Raw genomic sequence first — 25,119 nt, forward strand, 5'->3', positions numbered from 1 at the left:
AGGAAATCTGTAGTTACCAATAATGGATATATAGTTAATGTAGCAGTGCTTGATTTGTCTTTTGTTGATACTTTACCAGAGCCAACATTTCCCCCTTTTTTTAGTGCAGGGTAAGACGGACACATTCAAACAGATCTGTTCAGAATCTTTGCAGGCCGTGCACCCTCCGGTTCTTTCAGCTCGCCAATATCCTCTTAACGTCTTGGCTTCGCTCAGTTAAATGACCTTTTGCCTGAAAACACACAAACAAAAAGAGGAAATGGTAATTAAAATAATGACTCATCAAAATTCTATAGCGCGAAGGTCAAATGCCAGCATGCCATCTTTTACATACAAATTTGTGAGGTAATTATAATAGTCTATGCTGTGTTTGATTTCCTTTAATGACAGCCACAAACCGTATATATCTAGCTACGTGATGGGTATTCCTGTACATAAAATCCCCCTTAACTCTTGTGAAATCCTACCTGATTTGTGGCTGTCAGGAGTTAGGCATAAACAGTTTCTTTAATTTAGAGAAGATTCCCCCCTCTTGTTTCAACTCTCCTTCCATCCCGTCATGCCCGCTTTCATTGACAGAACGTTTAGTACTGCCCCCACCTGGACACAAATTAACACTACATTATCTAAGGTTTTATCGACAGGTGCGCCCAAAGGAAGAGTTTTGCATGTGAATTGTAAAATAAATGTAAAAAAGCATGATATTGGTGATCAGTACCTGTGGTTGTTGAAGTGACACCGTTCACTGTTCCATCAACTTCGGTCTCATCTTCAGCGTAACTCATTAAAAGCGTCCTCTGTCTGTCAGTCAGTTTCCTTTACAATATGGAGGTTAATTCAGAAGCCAAGATTTTAGAGACAAACAACTGTCAGTAGAAAACATTGAATGAATTTAAGATTATTAAATGAACAGGTGTGTGCGTTACAGACTTACTTAGGAATTCTGATTTTAACGTGTACGAAGTGGTCTCCAAAACCATAACCACTGACACGGGCAATACCCTTTCCTCCAAAACGGATCTTCTGATCAGGCTGACAAGCGGCAGGAATCTGAAATAAAATCATCATGAGATTTACCAATAACAGCCCTAAAAGTGTTATAAGGGTTATAAGTGAACAAACTTACAGATAGGTTTAATGTTTCATAAAGACCCTGTGTTCTGGCCGTTCCCCCAAGAATAGCTTGTGCCACAGAGATATAAAGGTCAGAGTGTATGTCAGCTCCATCTCTTCTAAATACTGGACTTCTTTGGACCTGGGAAACCAAACAGACAAACAAACATTACTATTTTGTGATCTCAAAGAAAACAAAGAAAACTTAAAAGATGATCCTCGACGTTGCAGCACATGATCCAGCAATAATAACAGCGTCGTAGAACAAGTACCTGATACAAATACTTAGGCCTGGTGGGTATCTAACAAGTTAAGCTGGAGTGAACGAGTAGACTACTTATGTAGTAGATTAGCCCAAGGGCTGCCTATCCTCAGAAGGCTGCGTTTGTTTGGAGTGCGTGCAGAGATCAGGGCTATATTGTACAATGCAGTTTTTGCAAGCATGGTATGGCTGTGTGGTACAGCTGACAGTTCAGAGTAAGGCCAAGCTGCACAGAAGCGAGTGGGAAAACCAGACTCTCGGACTCTTCAGTCTTTGTATGAGGAGGTCGTTGTCAAGCAAGCCTGATCCATCTCATGTTTTATTTCCAGAGAACGACCTGCTGCCCCTAAGGTCCTGGCTGTTCTCAGTTCACTGGGCAGGGGGGAGTCCTCCAGCTGTGGACCCCCCGTCCTTCCCTCCCCTCTTCTCCTAGACACAATTAATTATTCTCGAAATATTATTCACCTGCTGCTCTAGAAACGCAACATCCCCTTGGCTCCGCTAACATGTATTGCCTGTCCGCCTATGGACGGTCAGATGATCGAGTTTTTAGTTGTTCAAATGTTTTTATTAACACTTTGTACAAGTCTGCACTTATTTTCATCACCAATTTTATATCAATTTGCATTAATTGTCGTTTTTGTCTGTCTCTGTCTATCATATTGTCAGCTGCATCTGCACTATGTGCCCAGAACAAATTTCCCCTCAGGGACAATAAAGTTTAATTAAATTCAAACAGTGCATGTAGGGCTGTCGCGATAATTACTATATCGACTTATCGTTCAGTAAATAACAAAAAAACGATGTATTTTTGGCCTCAATATTTATCGTCTGTATATTATTAGCATTTCCCCCTATTTTTTCTTGTTAAAGGAATAGGCCACCGTTTTTACATACTAAGATATGTTCTTACCTCACTTTAGACGTGTTAATATATCCCCGTCTGGTCTTTGTCCGTGCGCTCTGTCACGCAAACGGAGCACATACGCAGCCTCTCCCACATGTCACATAGCTCCAAAAAAGCTCACGATAGAAGCTACCAAGCTCTTCCACGTGTTCCCTATTTAAATAAAGTTACGTGAAGTGTTTTCATGCGAAGAAATGTAGCATGTCGATTTTATAAGCAAATAAAAAGGGGGACTATATTGTGAGGCGTAATGATACGAGGAGCAAAACGTCCGCGCAGTAACTCCTAAAGGTTATTGACGGAAGTGAGCGGGGGAAGTCTTTAGGAGTTACTACGCGGACGCTGTGCTCCTCGTATCATTACGCCTCACAATATAGTCCCCCTTTTTATTTGCTTATAAAATCGACATGCTACATTTCTGGGTAAATATACTTCTCATGAAAACACTTCACGTAACTTTATTTAAATAGGGAACACGTGGAAGAGCTTGGTAGCTTCTATCGTGAGCTTTTTTGGAGGTATATGACATGTGGGAGAGGCTGCGTATGTGCTCCGTTTGCGTGACAGAGCGCACGGACAAAGACCAGACGGGGATATATTAACCCGGCTAAAGTGAGGTAAGAACATATCTTAGTATGTAAAAACGGTGGCCTATTCCTTTAAACTTGAAATTGAGTTACATTATATTTCATGTTTATTGCAGCTTGCGTGGTATTTTAGGCTATAATGATGGACTTTTAGAACAAAGTTTTAATGTCATTTTTATGCCTGAGAGTTGAAAGTGTCTAGTATCGTTAGAGTCAATAATATTGTTTATCGCGATACTTTCCTTTCGAACTTCAAATGTGTTATCGTGACAGGCCTAAGTGCACGTTTGCACACATCACAAACATGTTAAGTATGGATATAAAAACATTACTTACCCTAAATGTTATAAAGATCTCCTTTTTACCCACTGGCATCCTAACAGTCTGGCCATCCTCAACACCTACCACAAAGGCACACGATTATAAAGCTGGTATTTAAGTATGTTGGAACTCTAAGAAACAAGTAACACCAAATGTTAGGCCTTACCTGCTGGAACAGGAACCATGACAGTCTTCTTCTGTTTGGTTTGTCCTGTACCGCGACAAATACCACAAGGTGTAGAGATGATGGAGCCTTTGCCACCACAACGACGGCATGTGGATCGCATAACAAATGGACCGGTGTTTATAGTCTCCTACAAATCAATACATGTATTATAGATCCATAAATGTACAAGAAAAAGCAATGTAGACTTGATTGACTCTTACCATTCCAGAGCCATTACAGTAGTGACAGTGCTGAACCTTTGAGCCGGGCTCATGGCCCTTCCCATCACACCGCTGGCAGGCTGCATCAATGTTCACTGACATTTCTTTGTTGACGCCTTTTGCAGCTTGATTGAACGTCAAATCCATGATATACTGTAACAAAAACATTGAATTAATGGTCACTGATGCAAACTGAGATTTAATACAAAGCACGCTACAAACCTCTTGTGGCTGATCAAATATAGCGTTAAAATCACCAAAGCCGCGTCCGCCGGAAAATTCACCAAAAATCTTGCGGAAAAGTTCTTCTGGGTCCACATTACTGGTTTGTCCAGACCAGTATCGTTGCCCTCCACCAGTCTGGTTGGCATCAAAGCTGGCAGAACCATATGTATCATACTGCTTTCTCTTCGCTTCATCACTAAGTACCTAAAAATAAGCATAGATAGGATCAGAAGATTTCTTTACAGTCCCTATTTCATCAAGGCATTGGGAGCATACCTCATAAGCTTCAGCCAGCTGTGCAAACTTTTCTTTAGCTTGAGGCTCATCTTTGTTTGTGTCAGGATGATACTTTTTGGCCATCTGCAAAACAAAACAAAGACTCGTTATCTGACAATGCAGTTTATCAGATGTCAATAAAAGCCATCAGAGTGACAGAAAGGCCTACCTGGTAATAAGCTTTCTTGATTTCCTTTTGCGTTGCTGTGCGGGGTACACCTAAGACCTGGTAAAAGTCTTGCTTGTTGTGAGCTGTGGCAGTTGTGTGGAAGCTGTGAGTGTAGACGGCATGAGGGAACTTTGACCCTGTAAAATAGTCATGGATGGAGAGGTTTTAAGGGGAACAAATGTTTCATCTACATTGTTGCTTATATTTTTAATTCAAATGTGTTAAAAGAACATGTTTGGATACTGGGAATAGTTAGGTGGACCTTCTACGTCAAAAGTTACACAAGACACAGCTGACTTTAAAACCTTACACATGTTACATCATCCATCTGAAAGCTCGTAAATAGGTACAACTTCAACGTACATATAAGATCATGCAGCCTTCTTATTTGCATTGCAAGATATTTACATGTCGCTCTACCAAAACAGTAAAAACATAGCCAAAAAAGTCCTACACTACACTATTAGCTTAGCAAGGGCCAGTGCAGCTCTTACCCGACAGCCCTCTCAATGTCAACCCTGTCCCTGGTCCGGTACATATCGCCGCTCCTCCACGCCAGAGTTTTTCGGCCCCAAAGGTAGACACACCACGCACTGCTCCCACAGCTTTACAAACATTAGGGGCCACAGCACTGCTCTGTCCAGATGACACGATGACAGTTATCCAGCGTGTGGATTTGCGAGCTACCGACGACGCCATCATTCTACACTGCTGGCCGCACAAGGCACACTGCGCATGCGCGACCGGCGTACGTAGCAGCGTGTACAAAGATGATCAGTGGGTCAAGATGATACGGTCCGTCGTTGCGATAGAAAGTTCAAATGCTGATTTACAACAAAAGGCTGAGACGTTTTTATGATCAACACACGTGTGATGTCTCAAGATTTAATTTTCGAAAGGGCTTTGTCATACAACGCACTGTATGTGTTGGTTTTCCAGTGTATCTACCGCCTGAACGGACAGAGTAGAGCATCAAAACAAGCAGCCTCTACACGGCCAATCTGAGCTGTCAGCTTCTGCACGAGCTTTCTGCTGAGTACCAACCAGCTCCACACAGGCACCCGGAAGGCACCAAAGTCAATTTAAGAAGACATCATGAATCGCTTTAGGACTTCCAAATTTAAAAACACAACTCCCCAAGTCGCCAAGAAAGACGTGAGTAGTTTAAAGTCGTGTATCTACAGTGAAATGGCTAATCTAACAGGAGCTGTGCTTCTGTTTTGGGTTACGCCTTCGAAGGATGTTCCTGTTTGGCATCTGGTAGTCTTGACAGAGAAATCGTAATAAAACTACACTTCTGTTTAGTTGGTGTTCTAAATGCCACGTGTTTGTAAAAATGTAAAGCGCTTCAGCGCAGACTACCGAGACACCCATGCTTCATTACAGGTTAATTAGGCTACAGCATCTTGGAGATTTTATCAATCAAAGATCAAGCCTTCATTTGTATGAGAAATGCATGTTTTCTGTCTTTTTGAGAGAAGGATATACTCCAAGGTGGCTTTTGTGTATTCCAGACGTGATGCCTCTTTGTTATGACTTGCAGCTCTTTCCTGCGGAGGTGTCTTATGTAATCTCCTGCATGTTTTTTGTGAAGCAGTAAAATGTCTGGTATGCTCAGAAAGTATCCGTGTTTGTGGGGGTTTAGGCTTAACTGTTACAGTTCTCTGAAAAATCAAAAGCGACACCAGATAGTGACCCCTCAGATGGTGCTCTGTTGCTCTGTATACAGAGCTCCTCCTCAGACACCACCAATCTCTGAAACAAACCACTTGACGTGGTCATGGACAACTTTGTCCACCACCTCTACAGTTAGCAGTATTTAAGAAGATCATATAGTAGCTTGAAATGTTAGTTTTCTCATCAAACTGGGAAAATGTGCTAATTTTTACTCTCCAGATGATATTAAAAAAAAAAAAAGGAGACAGACTTACTACTGAGATTTATGGTTGCTGTTTTACTGTTCCATGTTGGACAAACGCAAAGTCCTTCTGCCAATGAGATTTTATGAATTCATGAACACTGTCTTATGTAATGTGTGACAAAGGAAGGCTTTCAAGCCTTTCGTCTTCCTCAAGTCTTTGCACACTTCCTGTTTGTCATGCTGATGTCTTTTAATTCTGCCGCTATATGGTGTTTATGATGGACACTACACAACTTGCAGCTCTATTTGTATTTGTCTTTTGTGCACATCCAGGAATGGATCAGCAATGTTGGTGGAGGTTCCATCTCCTGCCAGGGGAACCACATCAAAGCAAGCTCCAAACTGGTGGTTTTCTGTACTGAGCAGGCTGGTAGGTTTCAATAAGTATCAAAGGTGAAGTAATGGTATACTGTACATAACATGTGGACTTGGATGTTTGTAGTAGTACATGTAGTGCAAGCAATTGGCCTATTCATCTTTGACATAAAGCATATACAGTGTTTATAATGAAAAGCAACAAACCTAAGAAAATATAATGATAAAAAGAATCATATTTAACTGAGACTTTGTGTATGCAGGGGGATGTATGCTGGGCCTGTCTTCAGTGAAACCAGGCCCAGATGGCCAATGGACAGTGACACACCTTTCCTGTCATTCAGGTATTTCAAATATGCTGTGTATAAGCCCAACAATTTTCACTTAAATGAATACATTTTTATACATTTTGCAGAACTGGTGTCTGATATGGATTTTTCTCCATTTGATGAAAGTCTACTGGCAACATGCTCTGGTGATGAAACTGTAAGATCTATGGCTTTGTTTCTTTGGTTCTACATCATGATGCACTGTTTTATATCTGTCAGCTTTTTATAAAGCAAAGGTCAGTTTTATTTGGTTTTCAAAAAACAAATGTTCAAATGTTCTTTGTTCAGTCCTGAGTGTGATCAGTTCACATGGAAATAGAACAGAGCCTAAAAATGCCATAACTTTAATATAATTAATCATAATCTTAAGCCAATATAATGGTCGTGGTTAGTATTCTTATTTTTTACTCTGTTATTTCTGTGCTGTAAAAAAACAAAAAGTACCTACAATCTGTATACATATATATAATTTAATAAAGCAAATATTTCTAGTCTTCCTCCTCGTTTGCACTGTATTTGAAACACTCTGCTTTGTAAACATAGGTGAAGCTGTGGCGTCTGCGTGATCCTGAGTCTGCACAGCCTTCTGAAGCAGAGCTGACCTTACACCCGGGCCATGGCAAGCTAGAGCTGGTGTTGTTTCATCCCACCTCATCAGGGCTCTTAGCTGTAGGAGCCACCAATTCTCCACTGGTCTGGGACACCAGTCGCCAAGATGCCCCTCTCGCAGGTACCGGCACTTCTACATATCACACTCGTCAAGAGCTTCATGTGTTTGTCATGCACTGTTTTAGTCTATGTTTGTTAGTGTAGAATTTCTGTTCTGTTTTTGTCTCTGTACGTTATCACAGCGTTGCTCATGAAATAGTTTTTACGCTTTTTATCACTTTTTTTTTTTTACATATTATACACATATGTAATCGCCTGCATCAGAGGCACAGTTGTCCATGTGAATCTAATAAACGAAGCTGTAGGTATTTTCAAAATATGGTGATCAATTTATGAAACAGATTTTAATCCTAATTTAAAACTGATATATTTGAACTACTTTACTTTGGAGAACTGTCTGAATCGTGCTGCCTACATTTTTCAGCTCTGTGGCTCTGTCTAATTGCGGGAGCAGCAGAGGTAACGTTTTTGGTTTGATTCCCGGCCCCAGTTTCCCTGAACTGGCTTCAGGATATAGCCACTATCCTCTGGCCTGACACCCCCGTCCCGCAAACAAACACTGTTCCCCCTCACCCCCCCATTACATGAGCACTGGCCTGGCTGCTGCTGCTCACTGTGCATCCAAAACCTCCACGCTCTACCTTCTCTATCATGGTTTGACAAGACTGAGGTGCAGAATATGAGCACTAGAAACCAAGGCTTGTAAAAATGTTTCAGTTTCTTGTTTTGTGTGTGACAGATCCTTTGTGTGTTTGACTCAAAAGTAACATTTAATTAGATATTCATTTAGTGTGTGTCTGTAATGGCAATTTACACTGCTGTCTGTGGACACGTGCAAATACAGCCTTGTCTGTTCCAGAGGTGGGGAGATTAGTGAATAATATTCAGTCAAGTAAGAGTAATAGAAGTAAAAAGTACATTTAAAAGGCTAACCAAATGTTTTACTCTAGTCCTTTTTCTCAAAATAGTATTATTCAGGTAGAAGTATAAAGTACTGTGTGATAATACATTTTCTCCAAGAAGCACAGTTACTTTGGTATCACTTCATTTTACAGTACCTTGATACATTATACCTAACTAGATTTAGTACAATGCAATGAACTTTGTAACAATCGGTAATAACTTGTACCTATGGGTTAGATACACAATGGAGTAACTTGTATTAGTACTTTGTAGGTACTTATTGTAATAGGACACGAGACCCTTAGGGTTAGGGCTTAAAGGGATATATCAGGATTTTTGACATAGGGCCTCATTTCCTAGTTCGATCACATATTGAGGGACTATTTTCGAGCAGATCACTCCGCCGCTGCTCCGCCTCTTTTAAACTTACATTTAGAAGAACTCAAATATAAGTTCTTTTAAATGCAAAATGGTGAAAATTATTCTATGGACACAGACATTTATATCATTAGTCTGGTGTTATAAGTGATTTGCCTCAGGTGGAGTGTGTCAGACTGTTTTTAATGCAGGCTAGCTGATACTGTAGACATGCGCGAGCCTTGCACTCGCCTAGGGCCACGTAACTCTTCAAATATAAGAACTGAATTACAAAAAAAAAATCTCCAGAAATCAGCAACACTCTGGATAACTAGGAAATGAGGCCCTATGTCAAAAATCCTGAAATATCCCTTTAAGGTTAGGGTTAGAGTTATGTCTTATTACATGATGTACCTACAAACTACAAATACTGTATCTAACCCACAGGTATAAGTTATTACACATTGTTACCGAGTTCATTACACTGTACTAAGTTTAGCTTGGTACAATTTATCAAGGGTAGTGTAAAATAAAGTGTTGCCGTTACTTCATATAATTACTCAAATACATGTACTTACCCACCTCTGGTTCTGTCTATGCTTCATCTTCATCTAAGCCTATTTAAACTGCTTCATCATGCTTTTCTCTTGCATTTTACACATTAATGTTGAAAAAAAATCTCAATCATTGTTTTGTGTGAATTATGGTCCATGTCTTGTTTTTTCTCATAAAACATTTGAACCCTATATTTTAATTTGTTATTCAGAGTGTTCGAGTGGATGCAATGCCTTCTCTTTTGTAGTATGTGAAATGAATGATTTTTTGTGCAGTTTTGGAGCAGCATAGTGATCAGCTGCAGAGCCTGAGCTGGAAACAAGATGGGTCTCTGCTGGCGTCTTCCTGCAAGGTGAGCAATTTATTAAATCAGCCAAAAACTGTCAACATCTTTATATCATTATTTATTATCAAAAAACATTTCTAAAACAGAGTCAGATCGACAGCTCAAGTGGAGGTTGTACAGGTACCAATAACGGTACATTTCCCTAATTATCTCATTATGTTGTTTCTCTTAAAACATCTTCAATACTTGTGAAGTACAGATATTGACAACTTCCTCCACCACCGATCAATCAAAGTACTGCATTTAAAAAAATATATTTATATTCAAGGCATGAGACTTTGGTTACGTTTGAATGATTTAACAAAAAACCTTTCAATCAATCAATCAACTTGCAATTACTCCAAAATGAACCTGCATTTGAGAGACACTTACCTCCAGTCACCACCAGTGTTAATTTCGTCGACTAAAATATTTAGTTTGAATTTTAGTCAAAGTGATATTTTTGCCGATTAAAATAGGACTAAAACTAAATTAAAACTTTCTCATGTGACTAAAACTCTGACTAAAATGTCCAGATATTTTAGTCGACTAAAATGAGACTAAATAAAAATGAAAGGGAGAGACTAAAATCATCCAAACTTCTATTGACCGTCTGAAAGAGCCTCATATCATTTAAATTCACTGCCAAATGAACAGGTCTGAGCTTTATTAATGTGGAGCAGCTCCATGAAGTCGAGGACCACGATTAAATATGATTATAATGAATATTATAAATATAAGTCGACTAAATTAGTCTTCATTTTATTCGACTAAATTGACATGCAATTTTAGTCGACTAAAACTAGACTAAAATTGAAAAGTTTTTTTTTAACTAAATCTTGACTAAAATTAAATTACATTTTAGTCAAAAGACTAAGACTAAAACTAAAATAAAATATGTTGTCAAAATTAACACTGGTCACCACTAGATGGAGGCACCAGCTTAAAGTCCAGCGCATTTACCGACTCCCAGCGGACCCGTTTATTTGTTCACGTGGAGATTATTTCATTTGGAAATTAACGGGGTTAGTGATCATGAAAAGGGTGGAGATCAAATCGCAAATTGGATAAGGACTCGGTGTGTAATAGGGGAAAAAGTACATAAGGCTTGTTGACGCAAAAGGAATAATGGGCTGCTTGTCTTTACACAGAAATAACAAGGTTATATAAAGACTGTGGTGAATGATTTTATTATTGTTCTTTTTTATTGTACTGAGACCTTTTAATGCTCATTTATAACATTGAGCACAAGGTGAATAGTCTGTTGTTGTATGTCTTTTGTTTTATATTTAAGATTTTGGCTTGTTTTCCATTAACTTTCAGCTTCCTGTACTAAAACGATGCCTGTTTTGCAGTAATCGTACCTTCTCTTTTTGTGGTGCCTATACTGACTATTCATTATAGTGCCATATAAGAGTGTTATAATGTTAATAATAATCCAGTAATACATTAACGTGATTTGGTACCACACCGATTCCTTTTTATTATACCCGACTGCCAGCCCTAAGGAAGCGAAAAAGTGTCCAGGTGCTGAAGCAACACATGATGATAATTTTTCAAGTCAAAGTTCTACAAACTTTCAGACAGTAAAATAACCACTTGTGCGCACTTATTAGGTGTGACTGTCAGTCCAACTTCTTTTGTTTATCTTTGCGCCGACAAGAAACAAATTGCTACAGCTGCCGTCACTGCCTGCCTCCCAAGACGTGGCACTTACGTTGACGGGATAATCATCTTCACCAAAGCTACGAGTCCGACAATCAGTCGGCGACGGCCTGAGAGAAGTAGGCACCTGAATGACAGCGGGGGGAAATCTGAACCAACTTCATAGCCGGGGCCTCCCAGCTCCGGTCCTCGCCCTGTGCAACTCTGCTGGTGTCATTTAACCCAACAGACCCCCTTCAATCTCACCAATCCACCTTATTAAAGCAAATAGGGGCCCGCTAGCATGTGGGTTCAATCCCCGCTCCCCCACCCCCTGCTTTAGGGTAAACACAGGGCCATGGGCGGAGGAGGGGATGGAAGGACCACCACCCTGTTGAACTAGAATTATGGCAAACTCAAAGAATATATTTATGGTACACTTAAAAGTAGAACGGCTTTAATCAAGTTTAGTAAAGGTAGCAGCAGCATGTGTTAAAAATGGTGTGCCGTGGGACCCAAATGTGGTGTTGGATCATTTATGTCCCGCAGTCCACCTTAAATGTCAAAATAAGTTGACATTTGGATGATGGAGAGTGTCTCTTGTTTTTTCTGCACTGCCCGTCACAACAGTCTTTGACTCCCGTAGCCGTGGGAGACTGGGAAAACGACACTGGCAGCTTGTTGTGTCAAAAAAGTCAAGAGGGCTCCACTCCTGGACGGACATTCCCAGCGCTTGTGTGTGTGCGTGTGTGTGTGAGCAGAGCTGTGTGCCGCGGACCAACAGTGAAAACTTATTAAGAGCAGCTTGTGAATGAGGCTCCATCGGTGTGATTAAACAGCTGCCGCCTCAGCACACACTCTGCTCTCGGCCCTGCTCCCCTCGAAACTTTATGACATGAGGTGTTTGTTCACAGGGGCTGTTGTCATAGGGTTGAAAGTGTGCGAGCGCGCTTTCTGTATGTGCTTATAAACAAGAGGCAGGTCTCTGTGTGAGTGGCCCTTCATCTGTGTGTTTGCGCAGCCTGATAGTTTCCTCTCCTCTGCTGATGTGACAGTGAGGTGTTCACCGCTACCTTAGACGAGCTGTGCCCATCACGATGGCACAAGTGATTACAAATGAACAAAAATCACAATTCGGCAGAAAAATGTCCTTTGCAAATGACAAAATCTTTGATATCCGTTGGGTCTTGTGTTTAAAACCTGCTAACTCTGTAGTTGAGACCTCTTTAAACATATTCTGAAATGCATACTTTTCCAGCATCAGTTTAGCTTTTCTGTGTTCTCTTAAAGGGATATTTCAGGATTTAGTTATTCAGTGTTGTTGATTTCTGGAGATATATATATATTTTTATTCATGCAGTCCTTATATATTTGAAGAGCATAGTGGTGCTAGGCTAGTGCTAGGCTAGCGCATGTCTATGGTATCTAGTAGCCTGCATTAAACAAGCATCTGAGGCAAATCATATAAATGTCTGTGTTGACTGAATATTTTTTGAAATATCACCATTTTGCATTTAAGAGAACTTATATTTGAGCAGCATCAGCTTCCTGGTTGTAAGCTACACAGCGGCGGAGTGATCTGCGAGGTTACAGGATCTACAGTGGTTTGTTTACCTGCAGCACTACTACACGTGGAATTCACAAAGGAGCTTTCTACAAATCAGATATGGCAACGTTTGGAGGACTGCCCGATGATTTTGAAGAGGTTTTTAATGCAGGCTACTAGTTACCATAGACATGCACTAGCCTAGCACCACTAAACATTTCAAATATAAGGACAATAAAAAAAAACTCTCAGAATATCAACAACACACTGGATAACTAGGAAATGAGGCCCTATGTCAAAAATCCTGACATATACCTTTAAATGCTCCGAGATTTGTTTAAAATGTGCACACAATGAACTGAATCTTGATATCAAAACATAAAACACACAATAAACAAAGGAGACTCTATGCCTTTTAATATACTAGACAATGATCACTATTAGCTAACTAGCCATAATTTAGCAGCACCCACAAGTGTCTGTTTTCCCGGATTGGTCCTTGAGCCCTGGGCTTAGGCGCAGGTCAGGGAGACCTAAAATGATCTCTTCATAATTGTGGGTGGGCTCCACACAGACAGAGACAGCGACTGGACTGTATTAGGAAGTAAAGCAAACAAATTCTCTCTCTCATTAAGGTGGCTTGCCTTTAATTTGGCAAAGAAAATGCCCAGGCAAATAACTGTGGAGGCTCGTCTTGTATTAGTCTGTGTGCTTGACAGTGTCCCGCTGCACGTCCTGATTGCTCTTGACATGTATATGTATGCTAAGTGTGTGCCTGCTTTAGCCTACAGCTTTATAGTTATTACCGGCTATCAGCCCGTTTGTCAGGCCGCTGCTGTGATCCCAGTCACACAGGCGTATTGAGTGACACCATTGCAGACACGCACGGCCCGCTCACACACTGATCCCATTAGGCCCCATTTCCCCTCAATCACAAGAACTGCTCTGATTGGCTGCCCTGATGGATGCATACTTCATGTTTGGACTAGCTGGGGTTCAAAACCGTAAGGTCACTGCGGGGTCACTAGATTACATCTGTTAAGGATGAGTCAGATTGGACTGATAGCATATGAGCTGGGTTTATCTGATGTCCGATTTGGCCACACTAACGCGTCTCAGTGACCCTCACACGGACCGTCTATGAAAAAGGCTGTAAATGTCTGTGAGAGGTTTGTGTGGTATTTGTCCCTTTGAAAAGTGTAAACGTCATTTCTCATCTGTTCTGTCCAGGATAAGATGCTGAGAGTGTTTGACCCCAGAGCCCAGCTGACTCCTGTTCAGGTAAGGGCTGTTCACACTGAAACATTACATTTTATTTTACTAGATAGTCAGCATATGAAATATTGAAATGCTTTTACACAAAGGAGAAGCTTAAGTCCCATACGTGGAAGTGTTTAGCTAGAAACAAAATAATATAATTTGTTTATATAAGTGAGTAGAAAACTACGGTGACGGCGGCTCAGGTCATCTCATGATCAGAAGGTCAGGGGTTCGAATCCCTGCTCCTGAAGATCCACACTGTTGTTGTGTCCTTGGGCAAAACACTTCACCCACCTTGCCTCCAGTGTCTGCGTTCACTGGTGTATGATGAGAGTGTGAATGGGTGACTGGTGCTTTGGGCCTAATGAAGGTGGAAAAGCGAGTTATAAGTTGAGACCATTGACCAACTTTTTTTTTTTGTTTAGTTTAGTTTATTAGTTTATTTGAAATGGACAAGGTTTGTACCAGATTTAGCTTGAGCTAGTTTCCATCTGCAGTCCCTGAGCAGGTGAGTAACAATACAAAATGTACAATATAAAATGTACTTAACCACTCAAATACAAACATTCGTTCATTCAACCATTCACCACGTACTTTTTTAAATTTAAGGCACAATCATTGAAACTAAACGGCTTTATTATAGATTGTTTTTAATAATTGTAAGTTCATATGTCAGACTTCTCATAATGTTCTACTAATCTGGACAATGTATACTTTGATCTGTGTCTTGATATTCGAATATGAATTCTACAGTACATGCAAATCTAATAGTAATATTTGCCCCCAAAATAGATATTTTGCCAAAATCTGTCCATTTAACCCTGATGTCATGGTGTAGTGGCAAACGTGTTGGTAGTGCCATTGCAGCTGGCCTGTGATTCATCCTATTGATTTATGAATGTGCACAGCAGTAGTAGTGTCTGCTCTTCCCTTCCCACGGGTCCCGTCCTGCACAAGCTAGTGCGACCGTGAACCTCTAACCAATGGCAGTACGCAGCCACTGCCACAGTGTTTGTCTGTTTATAGTAAAAGGGGAGATGAAGGGAGGCAGACAGTTGCTGAAGGCTGACCACCAGTGCACAAAAATTCTCACACTTTTTGGGACCTCTGAGCGTGTAATTGCTGTGATTCCCAGCCTACATGAATAATACTGAAATGACTGGGAGCTTACACAAATGTGGATTAGATTAATTGTCATTAAAAGACATACAGTGCAGTGTTAAAATGCATATTAAAATGTTGCCCATCATCATTAATCTTAGACTTTTGGAATTCTTCGTTTTGGCGTTACAGTATCTGATATACTGTTAACACTGTACTCCTGTTATACTTGTTTGTCATCCATCTTTTTGCTAATCTTTTAAAATGTGTGAATTGAGGTCCTGCTGGCTGACTCCTCCCCACTGTTTGAAGTGGCTGTTTACATCAGGTAAAAACCCTGAGTTTTCTCTTTGATGCTCTTTTTAGTGTCAGTGCAGACTCATTATAGTATTTGTTTAAGTGCTAGCTAGTATTCGTTACAGTGGACAGGTGGTTGGTGGTTCGTATACTGCTTAAAGATAGATGACCAAGCAGTTATATAGTCCAAGCTATCTTTAATGTATCTTTACATTTCCCTATGTTTTAGTCTTCTCCCTGCTCTTTCATTAATCCTCATGAAAACCTGGACCAGTGAGGCCTAACTCAGCACATCGCCCTGGGCCTGACTCGCCCGTGCACATGGCCTGTCCACCTCAAAACCCAAAATGCTGAAACAAGATCAAAGTTATTATAGGGCTACATCGGTTTGGAGACTGAACTCAAACAATGTTTTAATTTCTCCACCCAAAAAGATCTGCCATAAATAGCAAATTATTCTCTTTATAATTTTGCAGAGTAAGATTATTTTTATTCTCTGAACAGGTGTTGAAGCACTTAAAGTTGTGGTAGTCCCAGTGGCAGTGTGGCAGTACTGCTTGCCGTAGTCGTAGTACTCGGAGTATCTTGCTTCACACATCTTACTTATCTTGATTATCGACAACATCTGGAAATGGATCCCTGAGTGCTGCGCAGCACTGGTCTAAACAGGTTTTCACTTTTCATTTAGGATTTACATCAACAACACTACACTGTGTATTTTATCGTATTCTAGAGCTAATATTAGAGTCTCATTCCACCAAAGTAAATGGTCGTTGAATTGTGCATTTTTTGTGCGCGACTTACGCATAGTTTTACAAACATTTGGCAGCTTTCTCCTGCTTACTGCTATACGAGCTGTGATGGCAGGGACGACCAGCGTGGCCGCATAGTAAACAGAGGCACAGGGAAGTGTCCAAACTATTCACTTTTGAAATCTACTCGCTTCTTGTACTGCGAGTGCCAGCCAGTTTTGCTCATCAAGAGAAGCCACAACTTTTCCCCCTCGAATCATTTCTGGGAACAGTTACGTCCCCAAAGCTGCAGAGCATTACGAGAAACCACAGTTTTCAGTTTTTCGGATGAGTGAAAGAGGCATATTATCTCGAAAGGGCAAAGATGTACAGGTGCATTGAATTCATAGCTATAATTTAATTATTGTCAGCAATTGGGGAACTATATTCTGAACATTTCATTCGACCAGTGGCTTCTATTTAACCAGAAGTCCTAATTTAATCCTAGTTTATCCATGGTACCAGCCCTTAGATCTCTTACTGCATCAGGGCTTAGGGTGAATCCCAATAATCAACACAACAATCAAGAGACATGTCAGAGTGTTGTCTGACTGTTGTCCGACTCAAAGCCTATGCAGTCGATTCAGGCTGTGTCATCCCTGTGGCAAACTCTGCACGGGCCCCTGCTTCAGCCAGGTGGGGTAAATTTAGGTCTCTGATTATAGCCCTTCCCATTCTGTATTTATGGGAAATAAGAGTGCAGGGTAATTAAGGTCCTTGGACAGTAGTAGTAGAAAATACTCCATCTGTAATCAGTCCCAGTGTGTGTATAAGTAGACTGCTGTACTCAGGCGGTTCACATAAGGAGAGAGTGTTTTACTCCCACTACAGTTTCACATTTGTTTTTGTCTATCTGGCTCGTCTTTCTTCGTTAAAGTGCAGTGTTATCTCTGTATACTGAACATCCACTGTATCTTTCTGGCTCCGTCTCACTCATACAAAGGTAGTGCAGGTATTCCATCAAATGTTACTTAATAAACAACATTTTACAAGTTGAATTACACCGCTTCTAGTAAAATTATGAAGGGATTCCAACTCTTCCCGTTCTTCATCCCTTTTCATGCACTCCATGTCAATTAAAAACTGCAATCACAAAAAAAAAGAAATAGAAATGCTAAGTCTAAGTTGTTTTTTTTACTCACATATTCTTTGTTATAAAAAAAATATTAAAGCCACTGTAGGCCAATACTGCAAACAGCCATATACAATAAATAACAAACCGTGCATGCAATATATAAATTCGCATTTTTATTGATGAACTTGTGGCGTTAATCAGGATGTGTGGAAGCCATTGTAAGAGTGAGAAAAGACTTGAGGCAGCAGACGATAACACTTTTTGCTCAGCTATCATTAGTCCTTGTAAACACATGGCTGAAATGTGACTGATGCAGATGCCCATTTTCTCTGTGCTGAAGCCTATTGCAGACTCGGCAGCATAACTACTAACATTTTCACCAAATGTCCCTGATCTAAATGCAGTGGTTCATCCGTCAAACCCGTGGTCCGTCTAAATGTGCGTCGGACTTTTCACAGCTGCATATTCTTTTAACTTTTTGCATTTTTTAACTTGTTTTTACGTCAATATACTAAACTAAACTAACTAAGGAAATGGGCTGTGCAACCTTAACTGATGAATAACTTTGTATGTAATCAAAACAATGTGCGAGGCAACGTTCTTTCCCTTAGAGAAACTGGGTACAGACATTGGATTTACAGGAGACCCACCTCAAAGATAAAGACCATTGTAGACTAAGAAACAAACAAACAAAAAACAATATTGCTAATGATAAATAGGCTATATCTGTATAACTTTCCATAACATATCTCCAAACAGACCTCATGTTTTCAGATGAGTTTCTTTAACATCTCTGCAGCCCAGCCTCCACCCTGCTTTCCTGCACTATCTCTGTCTCCAACCCTCTCTAGACAAACACACACACGACTCACCTATTCTTTAAAGGACCCTGTGTTTTTTTGGGATACGGGACACGTGCCTTTACTGTCATCCTTCTCTCCAAATCCATCCTTTCTTTTCATCTATTCCTAATGTCTGTGTTGTTTTTGCTGACTGTGTAATTCTGTCCACAAGTGTGTCTACCATGTGTGCTTCAAATTACAGTGCTGAAAATACCCCTCATAGTTTTGGGCCCGCGCTGGCCCTCGAGCCGTGGATCTGTGGTCAGTAGGAGCGGAGGGAGACAGGAAAAAGGGAATATTTCGCCTGGACTGGGGGCCAGACTCCTACTTTTTCAAACTCGAGCTTCTGCTGCTTTGGTTGAAATTAGAGAGGACCATGGGTTTGAATGGTTTTGGATATCAGGAGGGACTTGTCGGGCGCGCCAAAGAAAAGCACAGCCGTTTCCTTACCATAGAGTCGACTGTGCAAAGTAATATCTATGGTGTGCAAAATAACTGTGCTCAGATCTCTGCAAAGGGTAATTTGTTCTCTGTATTTGCCCCATCCTTCAATGCGACTGTGGCAACGTCCGGAGACACATCTCTGGATTATGCTGGTTTTATGGTCAGTAGTAGTTAGTAGTAGTACTGAGAACCCGGAGGTAAACCACCCACATAATGAGAAATTGCAAGCTCTACTCATAAAGGTTTTGTTTGTCAGGGATACTTTTTATGTTTTGTGTTTATTTCTCCCAGGAGTCCTTTGTGCAAGAGCTTCTGAATCATTGTGAGACATCTCTTCCGTCTTACAAAAGTAAACCACCTACCTCAAACTACTGTGTCATCTGCTATATCTATTCGCACCTGCCTGGAATCCTTTAGTTTGCTGTGTATCTGCCTTTTAAATCCCTGACTGTATTTTGGTACAATCGAACCTCATTCAACTCCTTAGTCTTTCTGCACAGACATAATATACAACACTGATCCCTGTGTGCTATCTGTGCGCGCTCGGACTCTTCTAATTGGAAAAGTGTGTATTTGGTTAGTGAGTTGGGCGTACCCGCTCATATTTCTCATTACAGGCAGAATAAACCAGCAGCCGCGGCAGGCATGGCGGGTGTTTAAAGTATATGTGGACTCTGGCAGCAGCACAATGAAGCTCTTTGACCATGGCACAAGTATCACAGATGTAAGCCCAGAGGGGCAGTCGAGAAGGAGCAACATTCACCGAGGTGACGGGAAATGGAAAGAACTAATTTTCCGAGCGTTGGACTCACAGATGCTTTTGGCTGCACTGCCAGTTAGATGTTTATTTGTTACACTGCATTTTTAGTTAGTTTAAAGGTCATTTGTTCCGATTGCACATTAGTAAATAGATTCCTGGAGGTATTTGAATTGGGAGAGTTATAAATCCGTTATTAGTTGGATGAAGTTGGTTGTTACTTTATCTCAAGGTGCTGTTGCCAATTCGTAAATTAGCTCAATAAGTCTTGAACATTTTAACTTCATTCAAGCCAACAGCTGAAATTAAATATCCAATAATAAAGTCTTACTTCTCTCAAATACACAGAGCTCGTGGTGAGATGGGTATCTTAAAATTAAAGTAATTTAATCTTACTTGATGCGAACATTCCTTCCTCAAAAATGATCAGAATTTTTTCATTTCTTACCAATTATTTTTCCTCGCTGAGTCACAGCTCTCGATACTTGCCCCGGCCATGCTCAATGTCATGTTCAAAGTTTTCAAGAATGCCTAATACTAACACCACAGGGAAACGGCGCATTGTGCAATTTGAAGCATAATGGCTATAAAGGATCACAGCACAGCCCAAGAATGTGTCAGTCTTACTCAATAGTGGACCTTTGAATTCCAGATACAAACTGTGCCTCTGAAACCAAAAACGCTACTGCTGTACAGTTTCTTAATGCAGTACATCAGTATCGCTGTAAGTTTGTGATGGGGAATGGGTTGTGACGTCCCCATGAGCTGTTCATGAGGCAAAGTTATTCCACGTTTACATGATCTCTTCAGTCAAAATGTGTTCATATTTTTTAGAAACAGTTCAAAAGGTTATATGTAAAGTGTATTAAAAAGGTATCAAGGTGCAAAGACTCCAACTGGCTTACAGAAGGAAGGGCCATCTGACTTATGCTCACAAAAAACGATAACAAAACAGTTGGAAGATTTTACGTCAACGAATATAGAAAGAGTTTTTTCACATTTATCTTAAATTTATATTCCTTGCATCTTACTTAGGTCGTCTTTCCTATTGTTTCTGGGGGTTTATCCAGCCACCTCACTCACTGCTTGCATCTTTTGCCCTCAAACCCTGCTGCGCTCAGAACCTGGTCATAGCCAAGGAATAACTAAGCCCACATGTTTTGGCACAACTTCACTTTTCCTCTCAGTGTATCCACCCCTTTCTCTCCATCTTCCAACTACCTTCCTGCTCACTGGGTAACAGATCCCGGTTGCCGGTGTTAGCAAGTTTAAAGGTTTGGCTGGGCCTTGGGGAATATTTCCTAATGACTGTAACTGGTGCTTTGGAGAGCTCGGCAAAACAGTGGCACTAAATGTGGATTTTCAATTCCATTTGATTTTTGAAGGCAGTTTGTTCTTTTATAAGCAAGGCCTATTGGAGCATATTAGTATATTATGGAGTATATTATAAAGCTGTGATCAGTGAACTGATGCACATAGATCCTGTATGTTGGTGCTGACGTGACTGTAAACTATAACTTATACATACGTGCATGTGAAGAATTGAGAAGTGAGGAGGGGTTTCTGAGAGCTAGAAACATGCTGCTAACAGTTTCAATTCAACTTCTGTGTTTTTCTGTTTTAGAATAAGAGAAATTGGTTTTCTAATAGAGCTTAAACTAATCGATTAATCAACTACACAGACTCAAAGAGAGAAAAATGACAAAAAAAATGTTGTATTTTTGAGGGAAAACTATTTTAAAGTTAGGGCATGTACAGTGTAGATTGTAAATTTCATACATATGCTCAGTGGCTGAACTCTGGAGGTTCTTAGCTTTCAAATGAGGAATAGCCTGTTTTCAGACACTTTTTTACACTGTTTTTAGTGGTAGGAGAAACCTACGCAGACACGGGGAGAACATGCAAACTCCACACAGAAAGGCCAGGTGGTAATCGAACCTAGAACCTTCTTACTGTGAAGCATGAGAGATAGCCGTTGCGCCACAGTGCTGCCAATCGACTACTTTGATTTGCGCTTGATTTGCAGCTTTGAGCAAACCAAGTTCAGCTGTAGTGACTTTTTAAAAAGATTAAGTGATTGATCATAAAAATAATCTACAGATGACCACAATAATCGTTAGTTGCAGCCCTATTTTCCAGTGTCTTAGAGCTTCTTTTATTTTTGCTCTGAGTTTGTTTCGAAAGGTGGCGCTAACTTTCAGTTTAGTCTGGATGAGCGCCTGCTGGGAACGCCTTTGTGCTAAGTGCTCATTTGCTTTCTGGCAGTGTTACGGCTGTTAGCTTCCGCCTAATTAGGAGCTACATGTGGGAGACACCTGGAGCCTGAGCGGCAGATGATTTAGCCACATACCGCTGCTTCACCTTGGGAGTTTCAATTAAGTGTCTTCATACATCACGCATTCACATCTTTCTTCCTATTTTTAAAGCAGTTCCCTGCACATTGGAATGTAGGCCTGCACTGAAATATCCAGTAACTATTAAGATTGATGCACGCTTTCGAAACACTTTGCATCATCTTTTCATACTGGAAGAAAGCTGGGTGATGTAGTATTGCGTATTCGAGCCATGCGCAGCTCCTCTTTGCGGCGACCCCTGTTTGCACTCTTTACTGTCTGGTTATAATTACAATTTGAGCTGATTATAGTCTTTTGATTTTCAAAAAGGAAATTGCATTGCTGTCTGGGGTTGACTATTATCAATAGTATTAACTATTACAATTTCTTCTTATTCAGCCCTAGTAAGGAGGACCAATTTGTATGTAAATCTATAATTATTCAAGTTATATGTGTCCTTTGGAAACACAATTATCTTAACCTCTTAACCCCCACCTTAACCAAGTGTGTTTCTCTAGTCCAGCTTTACCCAAATCTAAAAGGTTACAGCCTATAGGCCAGTGGAACGCCTCATTTGAAAGCTAAGACCTACAAAACTCATCTAAATGGACCTTTTTCCTCTCAATGTTGTCACTTTATTGACATTTTATTGCTTTTCGTCACTCTTTTGCCCCTTTTCTATTGCTTTAGTGTGGCTTTTTTGTTCAGTTTTTGTCACATTTTTGCTGCTCTTCTGTTTTATTTTCATCCTTTTTTTTGGTCTCATTTTAGTTGCTATTTTGACACCTTTTTCCAGAAGCCAAACTGGAGAAAATGTGCTCACTTCAGATACGAGTTAAGAGGTTAAATCTCCAAAACGTTTAGAATTAATTATGCTTAAAAGCTACACACCTAGTTTAGACTTCTCCGAGAAGAGGGCGGTTCTTGTATAAGTTCAGCTCTTAATGAATACTTCAGTCTTCTCTCAAAGCTCCTGGACGTGTAGATTGCAAATGTAAGACTTGTTGAAGCCTCAGAAAAGGCCGTCTTTGAAGCATCTGTCAACTTCTCCCATGCTCGTGGTAAAACAGTCTTGACATCAACTGGAATCCGAAGCAGCAGTCAGAGGCAAGCTGTCAAGGTGTCACTGCGGAATCGCCCGGTCCACGCGGCAGGACGCTGTGGACGGCTCAGCAAGTCGTAGTGCCCTGTGGACTATAATGCATGGATCTGTGAGCTGACCTGAGACTGACCAAGCTCTGGTGGAGCCGTTTCAATTAACCCAGTCGGCCAACGCTTTCTCCATGTGCTGGCCTCGTCAAAACAGTTAACAGCTATCGTTCAGGCCATAGAAGAGGTTGTGTGTTCTGTTGTTCATTAGTCAAACCCTCAGTGTGCTCTCGCCTTTTCACTGATGTGATGGTATGTATGTTTTTATAGAAATATGAAACTCCTTTATCCTCTTAACTCCCGACTGAACCAAGCACATTTTCGCGAGGTTGGTTGCTTCTAAAATAAGCGTCAAAATAGCGATGATGAAAGCGCAAGACGAAAAAAAAGACAAAAACTTGGCAAAAATGTCACAAAAAAGTTGCAAAAAAAGCAAAAATTAAACACAAGCGTGACAAGAATACAACAAAAAAGAGATGACGCGGTAACAACAATGCGGTCTTAGCTTTCAAATGAGGCGTACAGGCCCATAGACTCTCCAGTCGAGAACCTTTTAGATTTGGGTAAAGCTGAACTGGGGAAAATGTGCTCGGTTTAGGTAGGGGCTAAAAGGTTTTCAAGACTTCAACAGAAATACTGATAAGACTTTGTTTAATCTGTGATCCAAATCGGGAGTTAATGCTTTAATTATGGATCGGGCTATTGCCTTTAATAATCATTTATGGTTCTCAGCAGTTCCGCCCACCTCAAAACCTGCTCTAGTTCCAGTAAAATTATTAAAATGACAGTAAAATGTATGTTTATTTTTCCCATAAACTTTGGTCATGAGAAACACCTTCAGATCAAAATGGCCGTTGGGTAAATATTCTAAGACTCTAAGACCTTTGGAAACATTGCTTCCCTGTAACACTGGAAATCGCTGAGAAAACGGCGTGAAATCTGGGGCACACATGTCTTATAAACATCACGTCACTGCGCTCCAACAAAAGCCAGTGCAGCTCATCTTTTACTAATTGAGCTTTTAGGACAACAGATTCTGCAGCAGTTTGAGGTTTCATGGCAGAGTGGAAGTGTTGGGCTAATGTTATCTCTGTGGGCCTCTCCTGGTTGTGACTTGCCCAGGGCAGAGAGCGCTGTGGTGGGAGACGGAGGTGTTTGTTAGTGTAGCTCAGATGAGGTCATTTATCAGGCTGTCAGTGCGTTGCCCGGTGCTTAGCTGTTGGATATACACTACGCTGGCGTATAAACTATGCCTTGGTGTGGGGTAACTTCTTTAATTACAGCCATTTCATGCGTGCTTCACATCTCTATTGGACAAACATACAGTATACTCCATTCAAACTCCAAAATCTGTTTATGTGTGCTATAAACACAAAAATGAAACTTTAAATATTACTTTCTGATTATTGCAAACAAGCAGATTATTGTAAAATTGAAACACGTGTGGTGATTATATAAAGAGTCAGGCATAGCAGTCTGTCATGATACAAAAATGAGTAATATTATCAACTGTATGAAACATAGCAACGCTCAATTCTCTCAAAGTCACAGATTATCTTCTCTATTTGAGCCAAGTTTGTCCCCATGGGCCATCGCCATTGACATTTTGTTCCCTAGACGACTTTTGATATTTCCACTGACCACTGCAGGCCTCATGATACCTCACAAGAACTGCAGTGATTACAGTTTTGGTCTTTGTCACGCTTTTTCATCATTTGTAATAAAACATCTTCAGCTCTTTTAAAAACAGCGGCTGAAATGTGGTTGCTGTAGATGGCTATTGTCCAGGTAGTACACAAGCTGAGGCGACATGTCAAAAATGTCTGTGGTACTTTGGTGTTTTGCATATGAACAAATGAGTAGTGCCTTTTTGCTCCCGGCAAGTAATGCAGGTCCTAACAACTCAAAGCTAAATAAAGAAATTAGCAAAGCTCTTCATATTCATTGGGATATACAGTAAACTTTAATATTTTCACTAGTTTATTTCCCCTCGATGCACACCCTCGATGGGACCCTTGCTTTTTCTGGGCACCCAGTTGACCAGGCCTGGGATCCGTCTTTGTAAAAGGCTTAATGGAGCTCGATGCAAGTTTGCCATTTTATACTCACTACTGCCACCTCAGGTCTTGTATGTAACTGCACCTTCTATATTGAGCTTGTGCATGACGACAATTCTGACCCAAAGTAACAACTTTTTGAGTTGTGGTGAACAGGTCTGGGCTCATTCTACACATTACGACATGGCTGGAACATGTAGGG

General features: G+C 40.6%; 2 protein-coding genes across 2 annotated transcripts in view; one reads left to right on the forward strand and one right to left on the reverse strand.

Moving 5' to 3' along the window:
• Positions 1-37: 37 nt before the first annotated feature.
• On the reverse strand, positions 38-4,984 carry dnaja3a (DnaJ heat shock protein family (Hsp40) member A3a; the record flags this gene model as incomplete). The annotated part of the gene is given in 12 exon segments (XM_079564948.1): positions 38-232; positions 719-816; positions 935-1,050; positions 1,127-1,255; positions 3,206-3,270; positions 3,357-3,504; positions 3,578-3,730; positions 3,800-4,006; positions 4,079-4,162; positions 4,248-4,384; positions 4,742-4,954; positions 4,957-4,984. Coding segments are annotated over 12 exon segments (1,398 nt in total). The 3' UTR covers positions 38-212.
• A 234-nt stretch (positions 4,985-5,218) lies between these two features.
• The window catches only part of LOC306968688 (mitochondrial import inner membrane translocase subunit tim16-like), a 111,375-nt gene continuing 91,474 nt past the window's right edge, over positions 5,219-25,119 (forward strand). The window contains exons 1-7 of the mRNA XM_079564159.1: positions 5,219-5,402; positions 6,442-6,538; positions 6,747-6,827; positions 6,899-6,969; positions 7,356-7,542; positions 9,572-9,648; positions 14,042-14,092. Of these exons, the coding sequence (XP_079420285.1) occupies positions 5,343-5,402; positions 6,442-6,538; positions 6,747-6,827; positions 6,899-6,969; positions 7,356-7,542; positions 9,572-9,648; positions 14,042-14,092 (624 nt within the window). The 5' untranslated portion in view covers positions 5,219-5,342. The remainder of the gene's footprint in view (positions 5,403-6,441; positions 6,539-6,746; positions 6,828-6,898; positions 6,970-7,355; positions 7,543-9,571; positions 9,649-14,041; positions 14,093-25,119) is intronic.

The sequence above is a fragment of the Gobius niger genome, assembly GCF_951799975.1.
Source record: "Gobius niger genome assembly, chromosome: 10".
Taxonomy (NCBI): domain Eukaryota; kingdom Metazoa; phylum Chordata; class Actinopteri; order Gobiiformes; family Gobiidae; genus Gobius; species Gobius niger.